We start from the raw sequence: 27,339 nt of genomic DNA, 5'->3' as shown, positions 1-27,339 counted from the left end.
CCAAGTTGGGGCTGGAAAGTGTCAGGGCTGGAAAGTGTTGGTGCTGGGTGCACTGCCTGGAGCCTGCCAGGCAGCGGATTTATTCTCCAGTTACAGGGTCTGCCTCCATCGCCGTTGCTTGATGCTGCCCAGGTAGGATGCACTGCTCCCAATATCACCCAAACCTGGGGACACCCAGCCAGCCTTGGTGCAGCTCTTCTCATCCCCTTCAGGGAAGCACACCACTGCTTTCAGCAGCCCTTTCACCGCGCAGCGCCAGCCCTTTTTGGTCAGGGGGCTTTCAATGGCAAACCCTGACTTTGCAGAAGGAGACTATAGACAAAATTAGTCTCAGGCCAAGAGGCCAGAATTGGTCTGCCATATGATTTCTATCTAGCTGTGCTCTTTCTGCTGTTGTCTTAGAGAATGCAAAGCACGAGTGTGGGACAGGACATCCCTCCCCTGACTTGCAGCCTCTGACAGGATGGAGACAGCCAGGAGCTCCATCTCATGGTCACACAGACCATGGAAGGAGACCCAGACCTCATTTGCACCTGGAAAGATCCAGCATCCCGAAAAGAGGGAGCAGGCAACGCCAAGCTCGGGGACCTGTGTTTGGAAGGGTCAAAGGATGAGGTAGAGTTCGGGCTACTGCAGGGGTTATAAGCCCTATAGGGGATTGGCCACAACATCTTCTCAATTAAACTGAATTAAGAGGTTAGTCAGTAAATGAGCAAGTCAGCTGCACACGTATATGTGTGTGGACTCATTTCTTGAGCCATGAGACAGACACACTGGGGATTCCTCTCAGCAAACTTATAAATGCTTCCACCGCTAAAAGCTGCTGGGTCAGAGAAGCAGGCGACATACCTGGTGGAAGCGGGGCTGGCCAGCACCACTCCCGCAGGGGCTGGGTGAGTTGGGTACACCTGCTGATTTATCTGGACAAATTTGCAGCAGCAAGCCAGGTAGGTCATCCATCAGTGCACAGATTTTAAATAGAAGCAGCACAAAAGGATTTGCTGCTGCAGTCTTTTCTTTATAAACATTAAAAAAATAGATCTATTTAAAAAGAGAGAAAAAAAAGATAAAAGAGTCTGGAAAAGGCCCCATGACCCTCTCCAGTTCCATGCTTCTTGACTACATTCTTTACAAAAAAAAGCACCATGAGTTTTGAAAAAGATCTTGGGCAGCCTTGTCTTCTTGCAACAGAAAATTCTCAGACCAGCTTGCACATTGTCTTTGCAGAGAGTTTGCTTTACAACTGAATAAATTTAAGGGTAGACTTCATCCACAGGCATATAGCTTTTATTCTCCTCCATTCTGTTTGCTTGCTTTCAGAATGGGAATGCGTGGGCTGGGGGGAGTGGGGAGCGAATGTGCGTGTTTGGTTTTTGAAGGTGTTTCTGCAGTCACTCCATGGACCACCTTCAGAAGTCCTACAGAACAGATGTGAACAAAACCCAATCCGATCTGGCACCCTTGCCATTACAACATGGTTGTACCAGGGTCATCCCTAACATATTTTTTTCCTGCTTGGTCTTCTGCAAAAATGGATCATCAGTCTCCTTGGGCACTGCAGCTCTATTTTCATCATTGCATTTCTATCTTTACCATTGGAGAAATTTTCTTTAAGCCTAGGTTGAATTTCTCCTACTTTTTCTGGGATTTAGACCCCTGACTTGTCCTTTCAGAGGACATGTAGGACAATTATTCCTTTCCACTTCACTGTAGCCTTTAACATGTTTCAAGGCTCTTTTCATAGACTGTTCCCCAGGTGACCCAGTCCCCTCAGCTCTCCAGCTTAACTTCATCCTTATTTCTGAACTCCCTCTAGTTTGCCATTATTTTCCCTAAAGTGCCAGCCACAATGCACTTCAATCTGCAGACCTCCAGCTCAGTCCTTTGCCCCTGTGCTTCACGTTCATCCTACCTGAGGGTGTTCCACTGAACAAGCAATTCTGAGAGTATGATTTGCTCAGAAACTTTAATCTGCTAACATGTTTTATAAATGACAAGAAAGAAAGCAATCAGATTTGCTTGGAAAGATCTACCCCTGATAATGTGATGCTTTCTGGACATGTCACATTCTGCCTGCAAGGTCCTACTGGAAAACAGCAATTAATCTGGCTGAGAGATGGGTTGCATCCCTGGGAAACAGAAACCCCAGTGCCTCTCCTTCCTGAGGTGAAGGTGATGTGGGCAACTGGACCTCAAAAGCATGGTACTATTGAAACCGCATGTAAAGTGGAGCTCTTTGAAGACTGATCTTAAGCAAACTGTTGTGCATCATCCAAGACCCCTTTGTGAGACCTCATCTGTGTGACTCTAACCACGCACAGCCAAGAAAGATGCTTTAAAGGAAGATGTAAAGAGGAAAACTGCTTGTGCGACTAGGAGCAGAGCTCTGGTCTTGTGAAAGGGGACAAAGGAGCAGAGGCTCTTTTGCTTAGCAAATGTCAGGCTGGGTTGTGTGGCTTTATAGACACACTGGGGTGCAAATAGCAGGGAGGGAAAAGTGTAATCAGATTTAATTTCAGAGGTGGTAGAAACTGGATGGGAACACACTGAGAGAGGAAAGTAGAGGTAATTTCCCAGCTGTTGGAGCAGGGTGGAGGGTTGGAGCCATCTTCCAGCAGATGCATGAAAGCAAAATATCCTAGGATGCTGACTATCAGTTTTCCTGGGTAAGGTAAGCTGTCACACCTAAAGCAACAGGCACTCAGCTCTGTGATCCAGAAAGTCCTTTTCAGCTCCATCTTTCTAGATACAGAGCAAGACAAATGGGAGCTGAATATGGGAAATCGAATAGTCGGTGCTGATGGAGGCTTTAAAAATTCTCCTGCAGGTCTGGAATAAAACTTCCATCATCTGAGGTTTACTTACTTCCACATCTCATGGTGGTACATGGAGGAAGAACAAGGATTCTACTAACTGTTCTCTGCCCATTTTGATGTAGGAAATATGGGTCCTCAATGACACTAGCAAATGTCAGGCTCACAAGAAAGGGAAGGGGTTATTTCACAACAAGTGCCATTAGTTTGTGAAACTCCTTGCTAAAAGATGGTGTGGGTGCTAAAATTTTGCACAGAAGAGGCTAGATGGGTTTCTGGGGTAGGGTTAATTAAAATGGAAAAAACACATCCAGTCTAGGAAGTCCCTGAGCTTCAAATTGTTGGAAGCTGGGAAAGCACACAGGAGAAGTGTCATGGTATGTTTCCTTTCTCATATTCTTCCCTAAGGGTCTGCTTTTGATGCTGGACATAGGATCTGAGGCTGGATGGACCTTTGGTGTGACCGAGGGTATGGCTGTCCCTGTGTGCCTGGGCTCTCCTCACTTAGGCTCCTGCAGTGACCACCATGCCCCACGCGCACCCCACCAACACCTCGCTGTCGGAGCTGCACCTGACAGGCATCCCGGGGCTGCAGCACCTGCACCACTGGATCTCCGTCCCCTTCTGCATCATGTACCTTGTCACACTGGCTGGGAACAGCACCCTCCTGTGCGTGATAAAGGCTGATCCCTGTCTGCACCTGCCCATGTTCCTCTTCCTGTCCATGCTGGCAGTCATTGACCTGGTGATGTCCACCTCCATTACCCCCAAAATGCTGGGCATCTTCTGGTTTCACTCCACTGCCATCAGCCTGGATGCTTGTCTTACCCAGATGTACTTTGTTCATGCTTTCTCTGTGATGGAGTCGGGGGTGCTGGTGGCGATGGCCTTTGACCGCTACGTGGCCATTTGCAATCCGCTGCGGTATTTGTCCATCCTGACCGGCCCCGTTGTGGCTGCCATTGGCTTGGCGACCCTGCTCAGGGCTGTGGTTTTCATGAGCCCCCTCACTTTCCAGATTCACCGCCTGCCTCTCTGCAGCCCAGCAGTCGTGGACCACTCGTACTGCGAGCACATGGCCGTGCTCAAACTGGCCTGCAGAGATGCTGCCTTCAGCAACACCTACAGCCTCTCCATCTCCACCTACGTGGGCAGCTTCGACTCGCTGCTCATCGCCCTCTCTTATGCACTCATCCTTCGAGCTGTGCTCAGCCTCTCCTCCCCACAAGCCCGCAAAAAAGCCTTCAGCACCTGCAGCTCACATCTCTGCCTCATAGCCCTCTTCTACATCCCTGGGCTGCTCTCCATGTACATGGAGAGGTACCACCAGGAGCTCCCACCCCACATCCAGGTCCTGTTGGCTGATATCTACCTCCTCATCCCGCCGGCATTCAACCCCCTGATCTATGGCATCAGGACAAAGCAGATTCGTGATGGAGTGTGCAAGGTGATCTCCCAGAGACCCACAGCAGGACGGATTGGGCCTGGCCTTCAGGGCACAGGGCTGGGACTCATGAAGACAAAGTCCATTCCCTAGAATGGCCAAAACCTCTTCTGGACCTTGGTGCGACTCTCAGTGTACGTTCAGAGCCGCAGGTGCCCCAGGAAACGTTGGCACCCACTGAACTCAGGTCAGCACCAAGGGCTTCAGCAGGTTGTTCTCCTGCTGGTCCCTAGCCCAAGGCAGTGATATTGGCACAGCACCTCTGGGTGGTCCAGTTCCCTCAGATCTCCCAACATAAATAAGGATTGCAGGCACCACCTGACCGTGTTCTGGCAAAATGACCTAGTGCAGCTGAACCACGGAAAACAGCTCTTTCCTTAATATACCACTTTATGTGCAGTGGAGCCATGCCAAGGGGTGTAAGAGACATGGGATCACAGGACCACGGGATAACTCAGGCTGCAAGGGACCTCAGGAGCTCTCTAGTCCAACCTCCTGCTCAACACAGGGTCACCTACGAGGTCAGACCAGGTTGCTGAGAACATCCCCTCCCTCTCGGTGAAGGTCTGTCAGCCCTGGGGAGCAGGTACCCACACACAGTCGCCACCATTCTGAAGGCACAAACACAGCGCACACTTTATCTCTCACCAAAGTTAATCACCTGAACACCTCTCTGACTCTCCCCTGTCTCTGTTCCCCACCCCTACAGGGGGGCTACACCAGAGCATCAGCTCAGTAGCATCCGGTTGCCATCTCCTTGATGACTTCTTCATGCTCTGACAGGTAAAGTCACCCCGGTGGAAGTGGCAGTTGGTCCCTCTGCACAGGAGAAGTGCCGTGGAGGCCAGCACAGACAGCTGAGGTACCTGCTCGTCTCTGGGTGTTGCTGCACTGCCCTGCGCAGGGGCAAGGAGCTCTGCATTGCTCTGCCAGGCCTCTGCGTGCACCATGGAACTGGTGTTACCTGGGATAGAGTTAATTTTCTTCACAGTAGCTTGTGTGGGGCTATGTTTTGGATTTGCAATGAAAGCAGCATTGATGATAACACACCCATGGTTTAGTTATTGCTGAGCAGCGCTTGCACAGCACCAAGACCTTTTCTGCTCCTCCTCCTTTTGTATCACTTCTTTTACTGGGTTTTGTTTTCCTTTGTTGTTTTTGGGTTTTTTGTCCTCACAAACTGACAAGGGTACTGCCTGCAGGGTGGTGGGACGATCAATACGGAATGCCAGGAAGAGCACTTTGGCACTGTGCGGCACTCACTATGGGATGTTTAGGGGAGGAACAAAAGGCTGGGAATGGGAGGGATCAGGTTGGATTGGGAAACAAAGAAGTGTGGGAAAACAGAAGAGAGAAGGGGATGAAAGGGTCCAGTCACATGTAAACAGGCTGTTGGTCAACATGCTGTCAGTCCATGCCTGGTGCCTGATCAGCACAGGCTGCCCCGTTTTCTCATTAAACTCCATTTCTAACAACATCCCTGGGTGAGAGTCCCCTAATCTGTGTGCGTGTATGAGCACCGAGGGCTGAGCACCAGCTGCTGGAGTGGGGAGCATGGACCATAGGGGCCCACGAGCCCAGGGTGCCAGCACCCAGAGAGACCAGGGTGGGTACGTACATCAGTGTGCAACCACCAGCAAACATCAAGCAGGACTGAAGGAAACAGAGATGCGTTGGAGGCTGCATCTCCATCTCACACCCTGAGCATACACACACAGTCCTCTGGGAAAGTGCAGAGTTGGAGACAGGACACAGAAGAAAGTTCTCTTAGGGCAGGGAATGCATCTGCAGAACAAAACCCCCGCTTTAGGAAAACCTCCCCTTTCTGACAAAATCTCTAGGAATTACATTCCCTGCACATCACAAATGACCATGTCTTCATCTCCTCCCCATCTCACACGTCCCTCATTGCTGAGCCCCTCCCTGCACTGAACAATCCTGTGCCGTTCACCAAGATTTGGAGGGGGGCAGGAAGCATTGAGAGTGGAGACAGAAAAGACAGGACAGGACAGAAGAGGGTCTCAGTGGGACAGAGCAGGGATGGAAGCTCTCCAGGGCAGTTCCATCTCTCCCCTCAGTGCCACGCTTGGCCCTGACACAGCCCAGTCACCACTATAAAATAAATATACCTGCTTGCCTTGTATCAGGTAGAATAACTTTATATGGCTTGCAGAAAAATAAAGGACAAGCTCCACTTCAGAATGGTGTTCCTCTTGTACTGCACTTCTGCTCACACATAGGTTCTTGTCTGTACTTCCCCAAAATCTTTTTTTGGAAAATAAACTGAAAAATTAGGGAAGATTAGGGATTTATTCCCTAATGAGCTGGTATCCTGCTAATGATCCTTAAAGGCAGGCCTTACACCTGCTGGAGGTTTGCTATGATGTGTGGTTTCCTTATGCATGATCAGTAGGCATTGTTCCTCACCTATGTACTGCATGATGCAGCCAAGGCTCAGGACCTGCTCTGAGATCCTACCTCCCTGTGTTGATTCTTGCACAAACTCTTTTCAGGGATTCAACAAACATAAAAGTTTTTTGTAATGGTTCTGAGTGAAGAGTGGAAAGCCAGAGTTTCCAAACCATCTTGCCCTCTCTGGCAAAACCAAAAGGATTTTTCTCCACTTCAGATGGACTTCTTAGTTTACATTTTGCACATTGGCCTCATGGGCACCCAGCAGCCTCTGGAGACAACCATAACCCTGAGACCCCAATGGTATGACACTACAAGGGAGAGCTAATGAAAGAAACTGAAGCAGTGTTAAAATCACAGGACAGACAACCTAACCTCTGCATCCTACATCTGCTGTCCCTTAGGGCATTTCCAGAGCATAGATTAATACCCCAGCTTTACTGCACTTAGAGATACACAGAGATGTACTGCTGCAACCCTCCGGGTGATAGTCCTACAGGTGAGACAGATACCTGGGCTTATCCTTCTTGGCAGACTGGGATGAGAAGCCTTTGCTTAGGCTGCAAAGCTCTTCTGTGCTATGTTTTTCCATCTCCAAGGACAAGAAGTCACTGTGATCAGTGTTCTTCAGTACTGCTGCAATACTGATAATAATATTGTGTCAGACACTGGCTGTGGAAGAGAGCTCCTGGAGGCAAATATACTCTTGCCTTGGATCTAGGCACCTGGGGATGCAGCTCTGGATTCAGACACATGTAAGTGCCTGGAGGTAGGTGTCCATGCATGCTTGTGTGCATGAGTGCTTGGTGTCCAGGCACTGACTACAGCCAGTGGAGACACAGCCCCTATGGTCAGTGGATCCTGGAGAGTAACTCCTCTCACCCTAGGGCAGACCCCTACATTTAGGGAGTCAGTTAATCTGTAGGCTCCATGCTCGAGCTCTTCTCTGACTGCAACAGGGTCTCAGACCCTCAGGGTGTCATTCCACTGCCCCTTACTGGGATGTCTCCAGCCACCTGAGATGCTCCCAGCTACCCAAGGCATCCATGTGGGAGAGGCAGACCATCACCCAGGGTTTGCAGGGACCTGCACCCTGCTGGGTGTAAAGGAAGTAGAAGCCAAGTGGGATGCACCGGGGGGTCTCAGATGGCTCGAGGCACCTATGTTTAGGCAGCTGAACCGTACCCCGAGTCTTTGTGGAGGGACCCTCATGAAGACATTTAGATCTGTTGTGTTAAACTGGGGCTTGCGCCATCCGAGGGTGCCCAGCTCTGTTTTGCAGCAGGGGCTGGTCTGTGTCACTGGCAGTATGTGGGTCTGCTTGGGAGCGTGAGGTGGTGAAAGCAGCCACAGGTTAATCTTGCTGCTCAAATTTGGAGTCACACCTCACTCCTGCAGCTGCTGGTTATGGGGATGCAGAGGGTCAGTGCAGTGCAATCATGTGCAATAATTAAAAAGTAATTTCGATCCTGTTTCAGCCTCTAAAATGTCCTAATTCACAGACATTTAGACCAGAAGATAAGCACTTCTGTCCTGACCCGCCTTTTCAGCTAGCAGCTCCTGCAGCAACCCCAAACTTGCGGCTAAGCCGTAGTTCAAATGGAGGGTTCAAAGCCTATGAAAGTCTGCTCTCTATTTTAAAACTTCAAGTGTTGTGTTTCCTTAGTGTCTCCCAATATCTTCTTTATTTCTGTTCTGAACTTGTCTAGCTTCTGCCTCTCACTACTGCCACACTGGCCATGTCTAACATTAAATTTTGGCCTAAATGATGCTGTAGCAGAGCTGTACACAGGTGAATTTTACTCCATGTTGTTACTAGCATGGGTATTATGAGTCACCCCACAGCTTGCTGCTTGGTAAAGAGCTATCAGTGGACGATCATTCAGGCAATTTGTTTTAACAGGCAGGGATCTGGTGTGGTCATCACCTGCCTGGTCTTTGCCATTGTGTGGGGAGAAGCGGCAGAAGCAGTAGCAAAGTTTTGGCACAAATGAATGTGTAGATCCTGCCCACTGTACCCAGACTCTTCCTCTTGTCTCTGCAGGATTGTTCTCTGGAGGTTTTGTATCGCATCCAAGCTTCTCCTGTCAGAATAAAACCTCAGAAATTAATCTTTTCCTCTGACTACCACCTAGTTTTGCAGGCTTCTCTCATGGGTGAATGACAGAATAAAGATAGAGCAGCAAAAGGCAATTTCATGACCCCACTTAATGTCCCAGAGCACTTTCTGATACCACTTTTTGCCCTACAAATTTGGAGGAACTTCCTATATTGGGCCATTGCAGGGAAGCCAGGGATGCACAGGCAAAAGCTCTGTCTGAAGGAAGCTGGATGCTAACCTTTTTCTCTCCTCTTGCAGCTTATTTCAAGATGTCAGCTGAGAAGTGGTGAGCAACCAACAAAGAAACAAGCCTTTCACAAGCAATGAACTGTAGAAGTCCCTTGGTTATCCCTGGTGGCACAACTTGAAACATGAACTTCTTCACCTTATAGGAACTTTCAAGCTATAACAGCCCCATTTATTCAGCATTTCTGATCCATTCCCCCTACCTGGTCATGTTATGCTGTAGTGCTCCCATCTCACACATCGTAATAACGATGTGGATCCCTGATTTGGCTCTTTCACTGATGCAGGGACCCCACCTTATCTCGTAGTTCTGGACAGCTCAGGGCTCAAAACCGGGCTCCTTTTTTTAAGCACAAAAGCAAGATTCTCCTGCATGGCTTCTGATGCCTTCAACCACCCCAGCCGCAGCTCCTCCTCTTTCATCCTTGTGGGTGTCCCCAGCCTGGAAGCTTTCCCCACCTGTCTGGGCATCCTTTTCTGCTCAGGCTATATCATTGCCTTGGTAGGAAATGGTGTAGTTTTGCTTGTCATTAGGGTGGACAGGTCCCTGCGTGACCCCATCCACTGCTTCCTGGGCATGCTGGCGGTCATCGATGTGGTGATGGTGACATCCATTATCCCCAAGATGCTGAGCATATTCTGGCTGAACTCCACTGAGATTGGTTACGTGGCCTGTTTCGTTCAGATGTTCCTTGTTCACTCCACAACATCAGGGGAGTCGGGAGTGCTCCTGGCCATGGCTGTTGACCGCTACATTGCAATTTGTCACCCCCTCAGGTACCAAGCCATCCTGAATCGTCAAAAAATTGCCCAAATAGGCCTGGCCATTGTGGTGAGAGCTCTGCTTTTCATGGTGCCCTTGACAGGGATGGTGACAAACCTCCCCTACTGCCGTTCCCATGTGGTTCCCCATTCGTACTGCGAGCACATGGCCGTGGCGAAGCTGGCGTGCACAGACCCCAGACCCAGTGGGCTTTACAGTGTGGCTGGGTCCTCTCTTATAGTAGGGATGGACATGGCTTTCATTGCTGTGTCCTATGGGATGATCCTTAAAACTGTCCTGGGGAAGAAATCATGCTGGAAGGCCTTCAGCACCTGCGGGTGTCATATCTGCGTGATGCTGCTGTATTACATCCCCGGGATAGTCTCCATCTATGCACAGCAGTTTGGCAGCGGCATATCCATGCATGTACAGGTCCTGCTGGCTGATCTCTACCTGACCCTCCCCACCATGCTGAACCCCATCGTTTACAGCATGAGGACCAAGCAGATTCGTCAGGCAGTGTGCAAAATGCTATTTTCCAGGAAGGTTCATGCCTGACACAGTAGTCAGTGGTTTTCCAGGTGTACTCATCTATGCAAAGACAGCAGCAATTTCATTCCCACTGAATGCACGTGGTAAACAGAAGCAATGAAAGGAGGGAGGACTTGTTGGCTTTAATGACCACATGAGACCCTGCTCTGTGATGAGAGTTATTTGGGACTGAGAGCATGAGCAAATATCAGGTACTATTTCCCTTCCTTCTTTCCAGGTGTTACAGAGAAGTAAGCAGCCACCTTTGAGTTTTGAGATGTTCCCAATGCCATGAACAATCCTGTGATAATTTAAAGCAAGATTTCAGGGCTCCAGGTATATTTGTGTCAATACACAGATTCTATTCCAAATGCGGAAATTTCTTCTATGGTGTCTTCTTTAGTCCCTGATGGACTATCAGGGCTAGCAATAGGAGACTGCCACACATTGCAGGTGCTGCAGCCAGGGTCTCCTCTCTGGGCTTCTCTTGCACAGAAGGCTGTCCCTCAGTGAGCACAGACCACCTTTTCTGCATTTCTGGGTGATGATGAAAACTGAACATCTTCAAAACTGAGCTCTTCTAAGCATTCTGTCCATCTGACAGTTCACACCAGCTGGGTGAGGAAACCAAAGTGGGGAGATGCACAGTGGTGTTTATCACTGTATCTAGGTGTCCACACCTTGTAGTGGTGGAAATAAACACTGAATGTGCTTGGGGGTACTTATCAATCCTGTGTCTGCTTGTTGTAATGGCCATCAGTCTGTGAATAACTAAATTGAGCATGTCTTGGAGGCCTGAAGGACAGCGTGCTGTAGGTCCTGAGGCCTGACTAACTCTTGCTGCCAGCAGACCAGCTGCATCCCAGACTTTTCTGAGCCAGCCAGCTATGTCCTACCAGGATTCACAGGCTCTGTCTGGGGGCTGCAGTACCGAACCATGCTGAGACTTCCCCAGGTACAAGGGCCCTCCTGTTCTGGAAGCTGGGATCCAGCTGGGAATGACCCAGACAAGTCAGGTCCCTCCAAAATGGCAGGTTTTATCTGGAAACTGCAGGCACAAGGAGTCCTTCTGAGGCTCTACAGCTTAGCATCAGCAGAGGGAGTCCAGCTCTGACCTGGGATAAGGAGATACTCTGCAGGCATTATTTTGAACGGGTACTGGAGGCTCCCTGGGAGAGGTGCAGTTTCAGTGAACATGACAATACACATCAACAGCAACTATCCAAAGTACCAACACCAACAACTCGTATTCCCATACCTTGCCTTTCTTCAGTACTAAGAGGTTCAGCAGGTTCAGAGGTTCAGCCACCCACAAGGGTTCCTGCTCCTCAGAAATGGAAGATGCTCCAGTGACATAGGGATGGATGCTCTGCACCCACTCTGCAGGGATGCTCCTCCTGGGGTCAGGCTGAAGTCTTCTGGTAACACCTAAAGTACAAAGAGTCAATGTTTTGGGACAAAAGCAGCAGGCTGGTGAGCATTTGCCCAGGGTGTTTTGCCAGGGTTATGTGACAGCTCCCATTAGGATGTTTAAGATACGCAAGTGATGAAATAGAGATAATTCAGCAGAGGTGAATGGCTGTGTCTCAGCAGTGCTCATGGTCCTCTGCTTCGGGGGGGGAGAGTTGCATCCAGAGAGAGGAGCCATGATGCCACTTGGGTCTGAGGGTGGAGGAGGAGCAGAGGGATGAAGTTGGGGGACTGTCTCCATTAACACAAGGATTCAGAATAAAAGCATACAGAGGTGGCATGTCTCCTCCGACAGCAAAGGAGTGGGACAACTCTCATCCTCCTCAGACACATTCAGGGCAGAGGTCCACACGGTCATCACCATCGCCCTTATAGTCATGGCAATGAAAAAGGCAGGTGCAGCATAATTCCCCTGACCTATTTCAGATATCAGCTTCAGGTTGGGATGAATGCTGCTGCAGTCACTGTTTGTCTCCATGGATATGAAGGCAATCTGGAGGACTAGCTCCAGTCATAGACTGATACCATGTCTACAACTGCCACCTGTGTTTGTTTAGATGAATCCCACCCAAAATGTCATGTTTAGTCCTCACTTCTACATTAATTTAAAAATTAAACTCACTGAAAGACATTCAGTTTCAAAACTGGTTTGAATGTGTCATTCCTCATGTCAAAAATATTTTTTCCTGTCTTTGTGGTGTTTACCCGATTTTCTGCTGCACTCTTCCCTGACATCTTGAAAAAACAGTTGACAGAATGTTTCTGCTATCCTGAATTTGCATTTTTTGCTGTACTGAATTTGCACATTTCAGCCTTATGCTGCCTGGGGCTTGGGGAGGGGGTCTGTTGGGGACGAGGACAGTTCATGCCGTGGCATGGCCCTTTGCACTGAGAGCCAGTAGAGACTTCCAGCTACTCGTTCAGCAGAGCCAGAAATGAAACTGCACTTGCACTGCTCCAAGCAGAAACACAAGGTCTTTCATTCTGCTGGAGACTACTTGCACATCCTATTCGTGTCTCCCTTGGTCATCTCCTAGCACCTGCCATTTGTAAAAGAAATTAGATGAGAGAGAATCGACTTGGGACTGAGGCTGTTACCGTCCAGCCCCCTCGCTGAGGTTATTACAGAAGATGTCTGGAGAGGAGTCCTGCTCTTGGGAATCTCCATCCAGGAGGCTCCCAGCAGCATTGCCTGGGGTGATTTATGCACAGCCCTGCAGCTCTGCCCTCCCGCACACAGGAGATGTTTCTTTCTCGGCGTGAGTGTCCCCAAGGGTGGCAGCTGTCTGCAAGCAGAGGGCAAGGTGGGTGGCTGTACGGGAGGACTGGCATGAGTCAGGGCATGGCAGGCTGCTCCGGGTGCCTAAGGACAGGAGGCTGGTGGGACTTCAGCATCTGCCCTGTATGCATTCACAGTGTGAGTCTGTTTGTTAGGAAAAAAGGCAACTGCTGGAAAAATTTTATTTCAAGTAGTTTTTCAAAATTTTAAAGTTTCTTATTAAATGAAACTGCAGACCCAAGGCTGCAGAATTCGGATTTTTTAAGTATTTTTGAGGTAAAAATAGGACTTCAGTTTAAAAAAGTAAACAAATAAATACCAAGCCTTTTAACCAAAACCAGAAATTGTTTGCTGCAAGAGAGTTGCCTTCTTTCGGTTTGTATAAATTAATCAATAATTAGCTAAATATACATTTTCTGTGAAACAAACTAGATTTTCAACCACAGATAATGTTCTTAATCCCTTGCATACAACAGCAGGCATCTGAATAGAAAGCTGTAGGCACACAGCCAGGGGTTCTCACTGATGGGCGGAATTTGGTGAAATAGGCTGGATTATGTCACACGTGCAGCTCGGTCGGGGTCGGGTGGAGAGGTGAAGGAGGCAGGCAGCCCACTGGCCCAGAATCCCGACCCAGCTGCGGGACAAAGCATTATTTTGGGGATGTATCCTGCATCCATGGTGCAATTTGTGGAGGAGGAGCGAGTGCCCCAGAGGCACACACCGGACCAGCTACATGCTCATCGGTCAGGGCACGGTCCTCAGCTGGAGCTTTGCCTTCGATGTGAACACGTGTCCCAAACACAGTGCTAGCAGCCAGGTCAGGCAGCACTCGCCTTTGTGCCCCGTCCTGAAATAACCTTGGTTTATCTCCATGGGAAAGTGTGTCTGAAGGATGCACTATGCTGCAGTGGGCAATCCCCGCTGCCGCCGAGGTGTCTGTGATGAGAAGGAAAGGGGTGCGAGGGTTGAGGTGGGGACAGCTCAGTCTGGAAGGTGTGACAAAGCAGACAAAATGTCACAGCAGAGCGCAGGGACCATTCCTTCAATCAAGGGGTTCTGTGTCCAGCGCTAATTAACCGTGAAGAGTAAAGAGGAATTAAACTACAGGAAAACAAGTTGGTGGTGCCTAGGAACCAGTGGCAGTGATCTCAATGCATTTCAGCCTGCAATGCTGATTTTTCATTAAAGTTCCTTTTTCCCAAAGCTGAGGGAGCTCAAAGGCAGAGGGAATTTAGACAGGGAAACTGTAGAGTAAGTTAGGAGAGGTTTTGAACGAGTTCACCTAATGACCAAGCCTGCTACCCTGCATGCTTGTAGAAAAGGATGGCTGTGGTTAGGGAATTGACTGGAGCACTGAAAGCTGCAGATAAAGCATCATGGACAAAGTGAAATTCGGGAGCTTGTCAGGATCTGCTGGGAGTTAGAAGCTGTTAAGCAGAGAAATCAGACAAAAGCAGACAAGAGAGGTCTATGACTACCTGAGAGAAAGGTAATCAGAGAACTTTATTTTTTAATGTAATTTAATTGATTGGTAGCTGGGAAGGATGTTAAACAGCTTCTGCTAAGAACAGAAAACAAATACAGCAGAAGGTCTGGGTAATTTGCACAAGGGAAAAAGCATCTCTGAGTTGACCAAGGAGGTCTTTGGTCTGTTCTGCCAAACTTTTATGAGTCCTGGCATGCTGCAGTGATTGCAGATGCTTCCTCAGGCCATTACTTTAGCGAGAAAGTACGATGATGTGATTAGCTGCAGATTGCTTAGCCTGACGTCAATGCCCAGCAGAATGCTCAAGAAGTTAACAGGAGATTTGGTCAATAAAGAATTAAAGGATTGGAATCAAATTAAATTATGGCAATCAACATGGCTTTGCAGGAAACAGCTCTTGTCAAACAAACCTGATTTCATTTTCTGATGAGATAGCAAGTTTAGTTAATCAACGTGTGCATGTGTGTGTGTTTGAGTACTGTACACAGAGGTATCTAAAAGAAATGTGCCTCCACCACACTGCTTTCGGGTGAGGAGCTGACACAATGCAACATCTGTGAAGCATCAGCAAAGTGGATGAAGAACTGGATGATTAAGAGACCTCAAAATGAAGCTGTCAGAACCATCATCACAAAAAGTTTGTGTTTTTGCAGGGGTGCCACAGTGGCTGGCTCTAGACTAGAAGGTATTCTGTACGACTTTCATCAATCGTCCCAAAATCAGCACAAATTGTGTCTCAAATAATGCCAGGGAAAGGCAAGTCCCGCAGCGCAGTCTAGAGAGCTTGGCAGACTTGGTCATCCAAAGGAACCACCTGCAATAAGCTGAGGAGAGTCAGGCAGGTTTTCAGAGTCGAGCACTGTATCCTGGAGAACAGAGGCTCTGGAAAGTAGCTGACAGCACAGTGAGAGGGTAACACTGGGACCCAGAGGGCTAGTGCAATTTTGGATGCAGAAATAAAAGGGAAATGGAAGAGGTTATATTTTTTCAAAAAAAGTGTTGAAATCTTGGAGATATGCAAAAAAAACCCCTCTCAGTAAGACAGCTAGTGGAACAGGTGAGTGGAGAGGAGAAACTTGCAGTGCTCCAGGTCTTTAATTTATTAAGAATAACTCCTTGGTCATGGGAAGTACATACCCTCATGCAGTGAAGGTGCTCTGCCATAAAGGGTTCTCTGGCCAAGCATAGGAAGGTAGAGGAGGATGCTGTGGCTGGGAGGAGTAGACAGGCAATGTCAAATGGGAAGAAAAGCACATGGTTATAACCGTGAGGATGATTAGCACTTGAGGCAAAAATCAAGGGAGGGAGGTTCTCCATCTCTGGATGCCCACGAGCCTGCAATAGTGCAATTTCTTTCAGGAAAGCATACTTTAACAAATCCCATGTTATTGGGCTCCAGAGAGGAAAAAACAGGTGTACCTCCACTGTTTTTGACAGGACAGCATTCTGCATTAGTTTGGCCTTCAGTCTCATGGATAGATGAGTGTGGAGGAGGGGTGGTACCAATTTAATTCTACCCTCCTTGACTGTGGCTAGCAGTTAGAGGCTGTCAATGATGCTTGTGTTCCCTTAGTGTCGGATGGCAGCTCGGAGCATTATTATTCTGGCTGCATTTTCTCTCAGCCCAGTTTCACCATGGACACATCGTCTAGGTGCAGCTTCTGCATGACCCAAAGTAGCAACAGGATGGAACTTGTGTGATCTGGACCCATATGCCCAGTCCTCTCTCTGAGCAGGGCATAGGGACGGAGGACTTGCTTCCAAGCCCTTGCAGCAAGTCCTTAAGTCCTGCCATTGAACTGTTCATGAAGGCTGGGCAAGGGCTAAAGAGCCTGGGGTCACTTTGCCTCACTTCTGTTCACTGATAGTGGCGATAGTGGCTGGAAGCCATGACAGGGCAGGACACCGTGGTGCCAGCCTTTAGACAGATGTGTGTAAGGCAAAAGCTAGAGGTAAATCAGAGGGGCTGGAAGGAGAAGCAGAAGGATAGGTGGCCCCATGCAAGCAATAGGACAGCCAGGATTCTCCAGTGATGTGTCCTCTGGAAAGCACTGACCACAACATCCATTTAAAAGTCTGACCATAGATAATGGGTTCTGAAAGTTTTTCCCCAAATAAATACAACAAAATTGTGTGATGCTTGAGAACTGCAGTGTGCACAGTTTTATGATCAAACTGATGGCAGCAAAATCCCAACCTTTCTATCACTGTTACAGGGAACCAAAAATGAGAACAAGGATGTGGCTTGGCCCACCTGCGCCATGTCAACCAACAACCGATCCAACACCAACTCTTTGCCTTTTCTCCTGACGGGCATCCCTGGCCTGGAAGCTCTCCACATGTGGATTTCCATCCCATTCTGCTTTATGTACATCATGACCTTGCTGGGAAATAGCATGGTCCTTCTTGCCGTGAGGCTGGACAAAAGCCTCCATGAGCCTATGTACTATTTCATTTCCATGTTGGCTGTCATCGACCTCATCTTCTCAACTGCTGTAGTTCCTAAAATGTTGTGTGTATTCTGGTTGGATTCAAGAAAGATTGGTTTTGAGGCCTGCTTCATCCAGATGTTCTTCATCCACACTTTCACTGCAGTGGAGTCAGGGGTGCTCCTGGCAATGGCCTTTGACCGCTATGTAGCCATCTGCAACCCTCTGAGATACACCACCACCCTAACGAGCTCAAGGACCATCCAGATAGGACTGCTGTCTCTGGCCAGGGCAGCCGGTGTCATGATACCTTTGATGTGCCTCCTCACCAGCTTACCCTACTGCAAAACCAGAGTCATCCCTCATTCCTACTGTGAGCACATGGCCGTGGTGGAGCTGGCCTGTGCCGACCCATCTGTCAGCGATCTCTACAGCCTCGTTGTGGCAACACTATTGGTGGGGACAGACTCTGTCTTCATCACCTTCTCCTATGGTATGATACTCAGGTCTGTGATGAGGCTGCCATCCCAAGAGGCTCGTCTCAAGGCCCTCAGGACCTGCGGGTCCCATGTTTCCATCATCCTGCTGTTTTACGTAGGTGGCCTTCTCTCCATGTACCTGCAGATGTTCTCTTTCGGCTTGGCACCTCATGTCCAAGTCCTGGTGGCTGATTTCTATTTGACAGTCCCTCCCATGCTCAACCCCCTCATTTATGGCATAAAGATGAAGCAGATCCAGGAAGGGATCTTCAGACTGCTGGGGAAGTTGGCAGGACTCAGTGTCTCACAAGCTGATAAAGACCAGTCAGATGTTGAGAGAGGTGGGCACCGCCAGAAAATAATTTATCCCATCCTAGAATAGGTGTGAAGTTAAGTGCAATGAATTATCCCCCAGAAATGTCCCTCTTTCTCCAGTGACTAGAAAGTGAACCTAGACCAGATGCCTAATGCTGACAAGGCAATAGATTACTCACATGAAACCAATGGGCCAGTCCTGATGAGTGCTGGGCAACTGTCCCTTTGGCCAATGCGCTCCTGTTTTCCGAGATATCACTGGGAAATGTTACATCGTGGTAGCTCTCTGATATCACTAGCAGCATTTTAGCCCCTGTGGCAAATGGCTGAGGTGCCCCACAGACCAAAGCGCATCAGCCAGAGAGGACAGTTCACCCCACCAAGTACCAGCAAGGTGATACCATGGTGCTCAGTGCCTTAGGTCCCATGTGGAGGGGAGGAGAGGATGCCCTGACCCCTTCCTTGCTCACAAGGGATGGGAACGACTCCCCCTGCATCTCCTGCATCCATCCATGTAAGACGCATCTACTCTCCACTTCTAATCAGTAGTCAGACCAGTGTATCTGAGAAATGTCGTGGCTACCAGGATCTCCAGGGACAGGAGTCTGCTTCAATCAAAGGCTACAGTTAGACAGTCACTGTGGCAGTCTCAACCATCACCTTCCACACCTCTTTGTGCATCTCCACCATAAACCCTGACCAGGACCACATGCACGTTGATGCAAAGGCAACATCGTAAAGCAAAGTGTCACAGATGTTTGCAAATCCAGCAAAGCAAATGCAAGGAACCACGAGCCAACCCAAGTGCCAGTGCTGCAGGAATCAGCTGGAAAGGAGGAACCCAGGATGACGATGGAGCTCTGCGTAGAAGCAATTGCTGCTGCATACACTGAGCTCAGAAAAACACTCACACATCTAAAGCGAAAGCTGTTTCCTATTCCTGATGTAACCTATGGTTACAGGTGCCAGGAATGATCACAGATCACTCTAGGAAAAAGTTACTTCATAATTCCGCAAAGAGTGAATGCAGATTTATCACCCACTTTGGAGAGAGAGTGGTCTACTCAAGAAGTAAGGAAAAGAAAATGTTTCCTGTAAAATGTGATGCATCCACCCATCTTCGCTTCCTTCCTTCCTCCCTTTACAGATCATCCAAATCTCTCTCAAAACCGACATAAATCATGCAAGTCCCACTGATATGCGTCAGCTGGAAAACTTCAAAGAATCATAGAATCATACAATATCTCAAGTCGGAAGGGACCCATAAGGATCATCGAGTCCAACTCCCTGCTCCTCACAGGACTACCTAAAACTAAACCGTATGACTAAGAGCGTCATCCAGGTGCTCCTTGAATTCTGACAGGCTATTGTGTATTGTATATTAATCTTGGCTATCAATGTTTAGGTTAGACGTGTTTAAAAAAGTCTGCCTGAAAGGTGTTCAGCACTTGAACAGGTTGCTTGGAAAGGAGGCAATCCACCACTGGAGAACCTTAGACAAGCATCTTGCTGATCCTGCTGCAGGGCAGGAGAAAGGGCCAGGTGACCCGTCATTGGAGCCAGGCCCTCTGGCACTGGGCATTGACGGGGAATAGATAAGTCCACAGGGATTTAGCGTTTAGTGTGAGACTGAAACTGGGAGCATTTTGCTGCGCAGAAAAGGACAGAGTGCAGGGTGCTCCCAGCTTGTATGAAAGAGCTTCCATATATGTTCTTACAAACTCTGGTTATGTTTCTAATTGCTTCCCCAGTCAGCAAGGCAAACAGGGGGTTATCACTGCTCAGGACCAGCACTGCTGTCACCGATGGTGTTGTACAATGTGCTCCCTGCCATCAATGCCTTAAGAGATGCTTCTGCCTTCATTGAACGCTGCCAGAGATCAGTGCGTGACTCTCGACACTGAGACCCTGAGAGAGCAAAGGACTAAAAATTAAATGTGATCTTTTCTGTCTCTGCTTCCTGCTCTCTGCATCAAGACCATCTACAGGATGTTTTTTCCACAAATAAAAAAAAGTTTAAATCTCAAAACTTCAGTTCCAACAGAAACCACAGGTGAGCTCTCAGCCTGCCACCTCCTACCCTTGCACAGGCAGAAATGCTCAAGCAATGTGAGTGATGGCAAACTTCACCCTTGTGCCCAGCCATGCACCATTGCCAGTGCTCATCTGAGCCACCAAAATGTCTAAAAGGAAAAAAAATCTCAAGATACTATGAACTTGGTCCAGAGCCATTGGCCCAGGGCACCACTGGAAAGACCCTGTCCCCATCCTCTTTGCACCCTCTCTTTGGTTATTTATATACATTAATAAGATCCCCCTGAGCCATCTCTTCTCCAGGCTGAGCAGTCCCTGCTCTCTCAGGCTTTCCTCATAGCAGAGATGCTCCAGCCCCTGCAGCATCTTTGTGGCCCTTGGCTGGACTTTTTCCAGTATGTCCATGTCTCTCTCATACTGGAGAGCCCAGCACCGGACCCAGCACTCCAGGTGTGGCCTCCCCAGTACTGAGCAGAGGGGAAGCATCATCTCCCTCAACCCACTGGCCATGCTCCTCCTGATGCAGCCCAGGACACCCTTGGCCACCTTTGCTCGTGGTCAGCTTGGTGCCCACCAGGACCCTCCAGGTCCTTCTCTGCAAAGCTATGTTCCAGCTGGGTGGTCCCAGCCTGTGCTGGTGCCTGAGCTTGTTCCCCAGTCCTGGCAGGACTTTGCACTTCTGGTTGAACTTCACGAGGTTCCTGTTGGCCCATTTGTCCATCCCACCGAGGTCCCTCTGGACACCAGCACACCCATCGGGTGAAGCAGCCACTCCTTCATGTACTTCATAGGTACAAGCAAGGAAAGGTTGGTCCTAGCTGAGCGGGCATCCTACCAGCAGTGGTCAGGACGTGGCCCCACTACTCATGATTTCACAGAGAAAACTGCCACTGACTTGGCTGTGAGCGGGACTGGGCTTTGTGAAGTGAGGGATCTACTCTCTGCCCACTGCGGATGTCGAATCAATGATAAAACAGTGCTGGTGGTGCAAGTCCTGACTGGTTAGGGAGTCCTGGCTGCTGGTGAGTTCGGGGGACAGCATTTGCCCTGGCACCGTGCGAAGGTGGAGAAGAGCCCTGATTGCTAACGAAGCAGATGCTTTGGCCTGCCCTCACGCAGGTGACACGTGGCGGCTCAGTGCAAGGGGCACCAGCGGCAAAGACCACCCTGCTGCAGCCCGGCCCAGCCAAGCCCCGCAGGGTCCCCTCTGCAAACAGCCCCCCCCGTGCAGGGGGCTGCGGTAGCGGGGGGCCGGGGGTGTCCCTGTCACTGGAGCTCTGCCTGTGACACCGAGCTGCTCCCAGCTTGTGATTTCCCACTTGCTCCTGGCTGAGGCAGCTCCAGTTCGTCCACCGAGGAGCCCCAAGGAAAGAGGCACTTTCCCTTGTTTACCTACAAAGTAGCCGTGAGACCAACAGATAGATGCATCGCGCTAATTAGCCTCAGGACACTTCCAGCTATTAGCAATAGCTCACTTGCTAATTTTTAATCTCTCCTTCGGGTGAAGTGTCCAAAGCAAACAACAGTTTAACCCTGTGAGTGCTGGCGGGGGTAGGTGCCTGCCAGCAGAGCTGTTTGGAGATGGGGCACCGAGACCTGCGCTGCCCACCGGCCTCTGCAAAGGTACCCAGCCCCGGCCATGCGTGGAGGTCTCTGCTCCCTCGGGAGCTGGTTGCAGAGTTGCAAAGCCTTTAGTGCGAGGCCAGCACCCCTGAACCACCACGGCACCTCGAGATGGGGACGCTGGTTTGGCTGCAGCTCCCTGAGCAGTGCTGGTGCAAATTCCTCGAGTGTGGCGGCAATACACAGACCTGTCTGTGGGATGGCATGAAAGACCTGGATGAGCATGCACAAATGAAAAGGTTTCAGCCCATAGTGCCCCTGGCAAGTCCAGCACTGGCTGCTCAGGGCCCTGGGTTGGGCACAGACCCCAGCTCCCACCCATCCTCCTGCCTGTTCACCCCCTGCCTGTACCAGCCCAGAACCTGCACCATTCCTTCCCACCCTTGTCCATGCCCCAGCCTCAGGCTACTCAAAATTAATGTATATTTTAATCCCAGCTAAATTAACACTATTCAGTGGCATGTCCTTACATGGCTGTAGTATACAACCCTTCTTGGGATCTGCAGCACAAAATGTCCCTTTTGGAAACACCACCCAAGCCCAGACTCCCAGCAGTGAGTGCTCGAGGTGCCACTGGAACAGGTTTTCTCATTTCACCATGGCATTTTCAGCCCCTAAAAATGTCCCAGCCCTGGGGCTGGTTTTGGGTGAGGGTAGATCTGATTTTTACAGACCTCTGAAAAGTCTGGACTTGGCTGCTGTTCTTCGTACCAGGCAGCTGCCCCACGGACCCAGGGGAGCTGCATGAAGTCTGCAGCTGCCCTGAGCATGGGGAGCTGGAGCAAAAACTCCCCAGCACCAGGGGAGGGCTTAGGGGTCCCTAGTGGACACCCCAGGAGAGTCTCTGCCTGGCCATAGCAGGCACCGGGGGACAGGGAGGCACAGCTGCCCAAACACACGTCCCTCTGCAAAGAGGACAGAGGGTCCCAGAGCCACCAGTGCCCCCATGCAGGGCTGGGGGGATGTTGGAAAGGAGTTAATTATTTGGGGCAGGGGTGTGTCTGGAAAGAGGGACTGGGGTCCTGCATGCAGGTCTCTCCCCGCGGTGCGATGGCCGAGGAGATGCGGGGACAGTCACACACACACACACACCCCCAGTACCACCAGCCCTGGCTCCAGCCAAGAAACTGATGCAAAATCCCCAGCAAAGCATCATTGGTTGCAAACCCGCTAATTGGCCCCTCGGCAGCCAGCCGGGGCGGGGGGGGGCACGGGCCGCAACAGCCTGGTCACCAGCAATCAATCCTCCTGTGGCCCTGTGCTGTAATTACCATCCAGCTCGTTATCACTAATTGGACTACTCCCAGGAAGGGAGCCTGATGGAAAAAAAAAAATAAACAAAATTCAATTGCTCTTAACTTTGGCTTGTTTGAAAGGCCAGGGAGGAAAATAAGTCAGAGGGCATAAGACATCTTGGAGGGATGCTCCTGCCTCATGTCACTGGCCCCACAGCCCGAAATCTCTGCCCAGGGCAAGGGGACAGTGCATGAGTCTCCTGCCGAGGCTAACGGCATGTGCCCTTCTGCAGGCAGGATCAGGCCGAGTCCCTGAGTGAGGTGTGCTGGGCTCACTGCCAGCGCAGCGATGCTCCATCACAAAATACCGTGCCCAGTTCCACTGTGGGGAATGCTGGAGGGTCCCGAGCCTGGGAATGGCTCTTCCCCAAGCCAGAAGCCTGTTCCCCCCCTGGGGGGGTCGTGCTGAGTGCCTCGGGTGCAAGGGACCAAGCCATGCTCCAGCCTCCACTTCCCAAGGCCACCTCTTGCCCAGCATGAAATGCTGGGGGTGCCCTGACATTTGTCCCCACTGCCCCCATTTTAGGGGCGCTTGTGACCTACAGCCATGCCAGCGATGCGCAGCTCGGGCTACCAGCATCCCCAGGGACCGTGCAACATGGCCAGGGGTGTGCCGGGTCTGCGGGGGAACAGCCTTGATGGCTCTCCTGGCTTCATGGGACATGGGCAGCTTTTGGGGCTGCTCTGAAAGCAGCTTCCCAGCAAACCCTTCAGCTTGTGACTCCCAAAACCAGATTCCCCTCCCCACCAGGACAGCACTGCCCTGGGTACGGACCCTGCTCAGCATCCCCACGGTGCATAAACCACTCTGCACCGGGGACCCTGCACTGTGCACCCTGCTCCCCCGGGGGTCTGCTGCCCTGGAGCTGCTTCAGGAGCACAGTCAGGAGAAGACAACCTGCCAAACTGGTCTGGACTGGGATGGGGAGTTCTCGCAGCCCCATCCCGGCCACCCCCGCGCCCTGTCCCCAGCAGTGCAGCCAGCTGTCCTTGCCTCAGCTCCAGTGTCACCAGGCCTTTGCTGAGCGGGGTCCAGGCCAGGTCCCAGCAGAAAGCAAGCTGCAGAGCACTGCAGGGTGGTTTTTTTCAGGGCCATGGAGGCAGCAGCAGGAGCTGAGTGTGTCGGTGACAGGCCCCTTGGCCACCTCTTTGTCCGGCTCCCATCCCAGCTGGTGGGCTGGAACGAGCTCCAGCATGTCCGGGCAGGTAAGGGGCGGCCAAGGGGATGGCGGTGGTCAGGGAAAGAGTCTGGACTGCAAAACACCCCCCTTCTACCTCATCCCCCTGTGTGGGCACAACCCCAGAGCAAAATACCCTGGCAATGGGGTGTCCTGGGTACCCCTAGAGCATTTTATCCTGGGGGCAACAGAGAGGCGAGACTGGAGAATGGTCTGAGCCTGCGAACGGCTGCGGCGGGGCTGCTGGGCTGAGCCCCCGGCAAAGGGACACGGACCCTGGGGTGCGTCAGAGCCACCTGCGCTGCCGGGATGATGCCCTGAAGCCCCTTCCATGCTCGGATGGTGGGCTACACGGAGAGACAACGTCACACATCCCCCACACACTGTCAGCCCCTCTTGCAGAGGGGCAGGGGTCCCCACGGTGGGGCCGTGCAAAGCCCAGCTCCTGGAGCAGATTTCCTCCCTGCCCCGAAATTTGCACGGCTGGCAGGTGAGCCAGGGGGACGGTGGCAGCAGGAGCACGTGCCCCGTCCCGGGGTCGCAGAGGTAGCGAGAGGAGAAATGCCCAAACCTGCCGGCTCTGGGCCGGCGGGTCAGCGAGGGCCGTGGGGGCAGACTCAGGTGCAGAGGGGTGCGTGCGTCCGGGTGATGCCCTGCACGTCTCCAGCACCTCTCTGCTAAGTCGTGGCCCTTCCAAGCTGCCGGCACCTCTGCAAGGCTGGCAATTGCTCCGCTAACTCCTGATCGGCGAGCCCGGGGAGGGCAGCCCTTCCCCGCTGCTCCCGCTGCTGCTGCTCGCCCTGCCAGCCTCGCTGGGAGGGGAAGAGAATAAATGAACGCGCCTGCAAATCTCTTCCCTCTGCTCTGAGCAAGCGGGCGGCCGGGCGGCCCTGGGGCCACCGCGGTGGCAGCGGGCACGGCACCACGCGTGGAGCGCGGGAGGCACCTCCTGGCCAAAAGGCAGCACTGCCGTCCCCTGCCATCCCCTGCACTGCCACCTTCCCAGTGCCAGAGCTGCCAATGCTGTGCCTGTTCGGTGCCAAAACCACCAGCCCTGGCTGCCTGCGCAGGCGGGAGGGCTGCGCCGCTTTCCCCAGGTACGCGCAGCCCCTGCTCTGGTTTGGGACGGCATGTGAAACCCGGGGTCCTGTTTGCCCAGGAGCTTTTAAAGACTTTAATGGTAATTTTGGTTTGGTCCCCTCTCCAGCTCTGGTCCCTGTGTGGGTGCAGGGGCTGCAGTGGGGAGTGAAGGCTGGGTGACATGGCCAGGGAGAGGCGGGCAGGCAGTGGCAGAGGACAGCACCAACCTGCCACCGTTCCTGCCAGCGCGCTGTGCTATGTTGCAAGGATGGGGCGACCCTGCAGCACCCCACGGCCCGACGGGGCAGCCTGGGAGAGGCCCAGCAAGGGATGGGGCTCTGTGCCCTCTGGGATAAAGGGGAACAGCAAAGAGCAGAGCCCCGACAGCCCCACAGCCATCCCCATCCCGTGCTGCCGCGGTCCCCAGCACCCTCTGCCCCTCTTCCCCGGGAGAAAGGACTGCAGCCCCATCGCAGCCCCCTCTCCTCCACTCCCACCCATGTCCAAGTCTCTCCCCCACCCCATTTCTTATCAATGTTTCCTCTCCCTCCACCTGCAAAGCACTGCGGGCTGAGACCACCACAGGGACAGTGCTCCTCTTCCCAGACCGCAGCCCAGCAAGGCAGGGGGACACAGTCCACCCAGCCCCTGCCCATAGGGACATCCCCCAGTGCAAACCAGCACCAGCCTCAGCTGAAAGCGTAAAGCACCAGCACATCCACCTGATCCTCCCCAACCCCTTCGCAACGTGGGCAGAGGCGAGCATCGCCTACTGCCAGGAGCTGCCACATCACTGGCATGGGCAGCACTGTAAGCATCCCTCAGCCACCAGCATGGGGGGCTTCCAACTGAACTTTACAGCTAGGAATTGTCTATGGACAGCTTTGATGCTGCTCTAACACCTGTGAACATTTGACTGGTTTTCCTGAGTTGTTCTCCAACCCAAGTCCATGCATTAAACTCTCCTGGCCTTCAAAACAGCCTGTGCCAACAGTCCCCGGACTGTAGTACCATGGCTGGGACCTGCTTAGGGGATGCTCATTGCATGCAAACAGCCAAGCCTGTAGGGCAGGACTACATGTCCAGGAGCCTTTCCTGGTGCTGTTTGACAGAATTTGCTCCCAGGTCTTTATAGGTCTGGCCAGGATCAGCCCAAACAGGCCCTGCCTGTGACTGGGGCTTTAGATGCTCCCACCACCCAGTGACAACCACATTTTAATGGACTCCATCACCAGAGGCAAACCTGAATAAGATGCTTCATGTTGTGCTTTTCCTACCTGCCCTATTGCCAAGGCTCTTACCGATCCTGTGTACTACAGCATGCGCAGTTAAATGCAAACAGTGCAAGAAATGATGTAAAGAAAGAGGCTGCAGGAACAGCCTCAGCTTCCATGGAAACGCAGAGCGAGCTCACAGCTTTCATATTTCAAGTGCCAAAGGTGACAGAGTAGTCCAGATCAGATGGTGGGAGCAAGGAAACCTGCACAGCATCACCTGGTCCCACTCAGAGGTGATGGTGGGAGCGGGGTGTCTGCCCCAAGCAGAGGGACAAAGACAAAGATTGTGGTGGAAAGCCACGAGGATTGTGGAGGTAACAGGGTGTAGAAAAGTCAGGCACCCAAACCAGGAGATGCTGTCAAGATGAAGCTGAACAGCAATTTTGGAGGGTGGTGACAAGGCACAGAGGATGAAGAGCAAAGGACAACAGATCTGTGGGCCAAGGAGTCCCTCTTCCACCTGAATATCCCCAGGTGGTGGTGGACCTCTCCAGGAGGATCCAGTGAGAGGGAACCTCTGTGGGCTCTTTCATTTTGATGTCTTCTCTCAGGGGGCTATGGAACTGCAGCACTCAGACCTGGAAAACAAAGCAAATGGACAAACTCACAAAATTGGGATTTGTGTAAGCGTATGGATTTGATGTATACATGCTCGTCCTGCAGCCTTTCTGTGTGCACCGTCCTGTCCTCGCTCCTGCCAGCCTGTTCTCATGAACCCTGCCAGGACTTCACTCATTTGAGGTTGCTCCTCTCCACCGTGTTGGCATGAGCGGGAGGCGGCAGCAGCACGCATCGCATGCATGCTTCTGCCGCCCACTGCCCCGCCAGCCAGGACGCTCGCAGAGCTCTGCAGAGCTGGTCCACAGCCAGGACCTCTTCACCCCAGCCATCACATAGAGCAAGGGAGCGGTATTTATCAATCTCTCGAAATCCTCAGGAGAGAGCTAATGAGTTTGCCTGTCTCAGAGACAGCAGCAACAGTAGGAACAGAAATTGCTGATGTCTTGTTCTTTACAATATCACAGCCCCAGGTCCCTGCAGCCCGGGCGAGTGGCTGCCTCGGGGGGAGCAGGGGCTCAGG

At 51.4% G+C, this 27,339-nt stretch overlaps 4 protein-coding genes across 7 annotated transcripts in view; 3 read left to right on the top strand and 1 right to left on the bottom strand.

Annotated features, from left to right (window-relative positions):
- Positions 1–3,339: 3,339 nt before the first annotated feature.
- On the top strand, positions 3,340–4,559 carry LOC142041565 (olfactory receptor 52K2-like). Its single transcript, XM_075050486.1, has one exon. It carries the CDS (start codon positions 3,340–3,342, stop codon positions 4,348–4,350), a length of 1,011 nt encoding a protein of 336 aa, XP_074906587.1. The 3' UTR covers positions 4,351–4,559.
- Positions 4,560–9,372: 4,813 nt separating this feature from the next.
- On the top strand, positions 9,373–11,425 carry LOC142041474 (olfactory receptor 52I2-like). The gene has a single exon (XM_075050358.1). It carries the CDS (start codon positions 9,390–9,392, stop codon positions 10,335–10,337), a length of 948 nt encoding a protein of 315 aa, XP_074906459.1. The 5' UTR covers positions 9,373–9,389; the 3' UTR covers positions 10,338–11,425.
- Positions 11,426–15,953: 4,528 nt separating this feature from the next.
- Positions 15,954–20,943, top strand: LOC142041564 (olfactory receptor 52K2-like). The gene has a single exon (XM_075050485.1). The coding sequence runs from the start codon at positions 16,810–16,812 to the stop codon at positions 17,836–17,838; it is 1,029 nt and encodes a 342-aa protein (XP_074906586.1). The 5' UTR covers positions 15,954–16,809; the 3' UTR covers positions 17,839–20,943.
- Positions 20,944–25,580: 4,637 nt separating this feature from the next.
- RRM1 (ribonucleotide reductase catalytic subunit M1) overlaps positions 25,581–27,339 on the bottom strand; it is a 34,855-nt gene continuing 33,096 nt past the window's right edge. For all 4 annotated transcript variants that reach the window (XR_012653481.1, XR_012653480.1, XR_012653483.1 and 1 more), the window contains one exon: positions 25,581–26,836. The gene's annotated coding sequence lies outside the window, so the exon portion shown is untranslated. The remainder of the gene's footprint in view (positions 26,837–27,339) is intronic.

This window comes from Buteo buteo, chromosome 18 (assembly GCF_964188355.1).
Source record: "Buteo buteo chromosome 18, bButBut1.hap1.1, whole genome shotgun sequence".
Taxonomy (NCBI): domain Eukaryota; kingdom Metazoa; phylum Chordata; class Aves; order Accipitriformes; family Accipitridae; genus Buteo; species Buteo buteo.
This window is presented reverse-complemented; position numbering and strand designations above follow the sequence as displayed.

Bases quoted from the DNA above. Each gene is read 5' to 3' on its own strand.
- LOC142041474 (XM_075050358.1), top strand. From the start codon at position 9,390: ATGGCTTCTGATGCCTTCAACCACCCCAGCCGCAGCTCCTCCTCTTTC.
- LOC142041565 (XM_075050486.1), top strand. From the start codon at position 3,340: ATGCCCCACGCGCACCCCACCAACACCTCGCTGTCGGAGCTGCACCTG.
- LOC142041564 (XM_075050485.1), top strand. From the start codon at position 16,810: ATGTCAACCAACAACCGATCCAACACCAACTCTTTGCCTTTTCTCCTG.